At 26.3% G+C, this 4841-nt stretch overlaps 2 protein-coding genes across 2 annotated transcripts; both read left to right on the top strand.

Moving 5' to 3' along the window:
• The first annotated feature begins 1377 nt into the window (after positions 1 to 1377).
• On the top strand, positions 1378 to 3156 carry LOC136089538 (uncharacterized). Its single transcript, XM_065815590.1, has 4 exons — positions 1378 to 1824; positions 1920 to 2212; positions 2487 to 2696; positions 2895 to 3156. The coding sequence occupies exons 1-4, from the start codon at positions 1774 to 1776 to the stop codon at positions 3154 to 3156; spliced, it is 816 nt and encodes a 271-aa protein (XP_065671662.1). The 5' UTR covers positions 1378 to 1773.
• A 407-nt stretch (positions 3157 to 3563) lies between these two features.
• On the top strand, positions 3564 to 4526 carry LOC136089362 (uncharacterized). Its single transcript, XM_065815331.1, has 3 exons — positions 3564 to 3750; positions 3859 to 4185; positions 4282 to 4526. The coding sequence occupies exons 1-3, from the start codon at positions 3667 to 3669 to the stop codon at positions 4381 to 4383; spliced, it is 513 nt and encodes a 170-aa protein (XP_065671403.1). The 5' UTR covers positions 3564 to 3666; the 3' UTR covers positions 4384 to 4526.
• The last annotated feature ends 315 nt before the right edge of the window (positions 4527 to 4841 follow it).

The raw sequence follows: 4841 nt of genomic DNA, 5'->3' as shown, positions 1-4841 counted from the left end.
ATAAATTTATATCTTAATTGTATCATAAAACCAATAAAAAATGGAAAAGAAAGTCTTATTTTTACTTAAATTTATATTTTCATTCAGGCTTAATTGTTGCTAATTAGTGATTTTGTTTATTTATTTGAAATCCAATTTCTCAACTTCTGACTGTAGGATTTCCGTAATTTTTTTTTTTAATTTTAGATATATCTTTTCTGTAATTATGATATTTTTCTGGTTGTTGCTTCAACTTTTTTTAGGTGTAAATTCTAGATACTCATCTAATAACATTTTAACAGAGTTAACTACTCAGAACTCTCTCAAAACGTCATGCACTCGAGTGCATGACGTTTTGAGAGTTGGGTGCTTTTTAGACTAAGAAGCACCAAACTCTCTCAAAATGTCATTATGACAGAATCAAGAATTTATACTAAGAATCTTAGTTTAGTTTTTCTATATTTAGATGTTATTAAAATATAACTAAACAAAAAAATATCGCAAACGAACTAGGCACTTATATATGTACGTAAATGATGTGCATGTATAATATACGAATGATGTATCATTTATATGTAATGTATATGCGTAAAGCATTATATGCATATTGTATGTATTAATATATGTGTGTGTTGGTGTTTGTGTGTGTGTGTGTTATGCATGTGATGTACCATATTTTATTTATTATATAAACTATAATTTAATTCAAGATTTAGTTCAAATATAGTTTAATTTTATAAAATAAATACAATACATAATATTGTTTACAAAAGTTCTCTTAAAAAATTTAAACATATTCTTAAAGTTTAGCCCACATTAAATTTGTTTATATAATAATTATTAATAAGTTTTCTCTTATTGATTCATTACTGTTTTATCTTTAGATGGAACTGCACTACGAAAATTTAAATTACTTGTGCAGGACTTGTGCAAAATGGATTGGAAAAAGACAATATAGTTTGACTAATAATCTTAAAACTATAATAGAGCAAGTGTTTCTTGTTAAATTCGAAGAAATAGAGAACATTCATCCAAAAAATATTTGCCACAAGTGTTATTGCACTATTAAAAATGCAAACAAAAGAAGAACATCAACTTCTTTATCTCTGTATACTAACTGGCAACCACATACCATAAACTGTGCCACATGTCAGATGGCTGAAAATGTGCGGCATGGTACAGTTTTCACACGTTCACTTTTAAAAAAATCTAAACTCATAAAAAAAAAAAAATATCTTGTAAATACAGAAAATGTTGGACAATTGCAATGTTTAACTCAATAAAAGAAAATATATTACCTATACATAATTTAAACATAGGTATTGATATATCAGAACTACAAAATGAATTGAATCCTTTTTTAGAGCTCTGTTTATGTTGTAAATGTAATAAAATACCACAAATGCTTGTTACATTGAAAAGCTGTGAACATTTATTTTGTTTTTTATGTCTTGTGGAAGAAATGAAAAATAAATATATTGATGAGACTTTCTGCCCAAAGTGCAATAAAAAAATTTATATTGATGATATGGTGACCAGTAAAAAAACTAATTCTCTTCTTCAGATGTTAACTCTTGTATGTAATTTATGCAAGCAAAAATTTAATGCATTAAAGAGTATGAAATATTCAAAACTCATAAAAGCTTATGTCATAACGAATTACTGTTATCAACATCATTACTGACTTCATCAAGTAATTCAAAAAAAAGTATAAATGATATCTTTGAAATAAATAAAGACAGAGATATTCCCCAAGAGCTAGAAGAAGCAGCCCTTCATATTATTAAGCAAAAAATGGCAAAAAGGGGACAAAAAACAATTGAATTTAAAAGTGGAGGACCTCGAGTAAGTCTTTATAAAGATATGTCTTTATAAAGATAAATATTTGAAAATTTATTTTTTATAAATAAATATTTTCGTGTTTTATTTCTACTTTTCAGCCAATGATTTTTACTCATGCACCAAAAGCTTATGTCAATAGTGCTCAGGCAGCACAATCAACATTAAGATTGCGTAATACAAATATTGCAAAGCATTTTGAGACTTTAGCAGGCAATTTAAACGATGCAGTTGCAAATCAAACAAGTAAATTGCTAAATTCATTATCACAAGACACAAGGCACTCCATACTAGATAATGCAGGACTGAACCACTCTGAAATAAGTGCAAGTGTGATGGTTGCAATGAAAACTGATATGGGAGTACCATGGGAAAAACTTAAAATTATGTCTAGGTAAATATATATATTTTTTCCTTGAACAACTTGTTTCACCATCAGAAGGTTCAAAGGTTTTAAGACAATAGATGAAACACAGTGTAATAAGACTTATCTATTAAGACACATCAGAATTCATTTCTGATGTGTCTTAATAGAAAAGTCTAATTGATGATACACAGTGTGAAAAAACTTTGGTAAGTGATTTTCTACTAATTTATATATATATATATATATATATATATATATATATATATATATATATATATATATATATATATTGTTTTTACAGGTGGCTTAAGACTTATAATATATGCACTGCATCAAATGCGTCACAAAGAGTAGTTGCTGAAAATTGGTCAGGCAATGAAGTTATTGTTGAAAATGCTCCTTTCTTTTTTGAAAAAGATGAGAAAGATAAGTTAGAAATTAAGGAAGTTCCTTGGGGTTATATTTCTGATTTACCCAAAAATTTATTTAGACATCTAGAAGAGTTAGAGAAGTAAGATATTTTAGAATTACAGAAAGATAATAAATAATCATATTATATAAATATATATATATATATATATATATATATATATATATATATATATATATATATATATATATATATATATATATATGTATATATATATATATAACTTATAGTTTTTTAGTATTACTTAACTTTTCAGTCCATTATAATTTTTTTTTCTAGTTGCAATGATCTTGTGAATCATAATTTTATTCAAAATAAAGAAATTCACATCAAAATTGGAGGAGATTATGGTGGTGGAAGTTTCAAGATGAGCTACCAGATAGTTAATACCATAAATCCAAATAGTTCTGAAAATACTATTGTTTTTAACATATTTGAATCAAAAGACCTCAGAGCTAATATTAAAGTAGCCATGGCAAGATTTGAAAAACAAATAGAAGCGCTACAAATAATAAAATATAAGTATGTTAATAAATTATGATGTATATATATATATATATATATGATATATATATATATATATAAATATATATATATATATACTGTAAAATTTACGTTAGATATAAATATATATATATTTAATGTTTGTGTACATACTTATAGGGATAATAGTATCAGAGTATTTATTTTTGGAGATTATGAATTCCTTTGTTCACTGTATGGAATTTCCGGAGCCTCAGGTGAGCAGTTTCATTACTTTTATCTTAATTTTTTTAATTATGTATTTCAGGACAGGATTTCAAGACAAAATAAACTTAAGTTGGGTAGGTCTTTAGAACTGCCCAGGAGGCTGATAATGTCTGACCACTAAATCCTGCTTTGTTCATTCACCTCACCAAAATAGGATTAGTATTTAATAGTTGGTAGTTTTTTAGGTAAACATTGTTTATTCTGTTACGCAACCACAAATGAAATGAAGGTTTGCAAAAAAGAAAGAACAGGCATAGAATCTCGTACCTAGGAAAATCTGCAAGCTGATTTTGAAAGATTTATGAAAGATGGTGGCATTAAGAAAAAGGCCAAGTTTTATAATAATGTTATAGCAGAGCCTATCCTGAGAATACCTTTAAACCAGGTTAGTTTTTGTTTTACATTTTGTTAATATTTAATCCATAGTTATTTCCCATAGAATCACATTGACTATATTTAAATAATAAATTTATTTTGTTCTCTGCATAATTAGGTGTCTTTACCAAGTCTGCATATTGCTCTTGGTGTTTATCTCAAGTTTTTTAACATGTTTGAGGAAGAAGCCCATGAAGTGGACATTATGATGGCAGCACCATTAAAAAATAAAAATTGTCTTTTATCTCAACCGTATCAAGACTATATTTTAAAACAACAAAAAATTTTGAATCTAAAAAGGTGCATTGATAAACTAGATGACCAAATCCAGCTGGTTAATGATACTGTAGCTATAGCCATATTGAATAATGAAGATTGTGTAGAAAATATTCAGTCACTTTACATTCCTCAACTCAATTTGCTAAACGAAACAAAAATGGAAAAAGTAAAAATTGTTATAAAATTTAATAAATATAACTTTGTGAAAATAAGATTGTTTTATGTTATTTTTGGTATGCGGATAAAAAACATGTTTTTTTAGGTTAGAGAGTGTAATGGTTTGGAAAACGAACTGATTTTTAAGAAAAGTGAGGGACCATGCATTCAACAGATTGAGTTGATTTTGCAAAAACTCAAGGTATAGCGACAAGCATATCATGGGAAAAGTTTTATAGGAAACCATGTACATAAAATGCTAAAAGTAAATATGTGCTATATGTTTTACATATAATATTTTATATTTTTATATATAATATATATTTAATAATTATTATAATAATAATGATGATGACGGTGATAGTGCTGATAAAATAATAGTGATAATTATAAGCTGAAAGTACCAAGTAATGTATCATTTGTGTATTTTCAGAAAAAATCTATATTAGAGCTTTGTAATTCTGTTCCGCTTCTTGTTTGTAACAATGGATTGTCTGGAACAACTGTTCATGAAAAATCAGTTGAAATCAGTAGCAAGTATAAACAACTTTTTAATAAGCTTTTTAATTGTTATATCATATTTTCTTCAAAAAGTACTATGACAATAATTGAATTAACACAACTAGGTATGTTTTATGTAATAGTTTTGTAAATAAAATAGTTACT

The sequence above is a fragment of the Hydra vulgaris genome, chromosome 13, assembly GCF_038396675.1.
Source record: "Hydra vulgaris chromosome 13, alternate assembly HydraT2T_AEP".
NCBI classification, from domain to species: Eukaryota; Metazoa; Cnidaria; class Hydrozoa; order Anthoathecata; family Hydridae; genus Hydra; species Hydra vulgaris.
The sequence above is the reverse complement of the archived record's forward strand: the minus strand, read 5'-3'. Positions and strand labels throughout refer to the sequence as shown.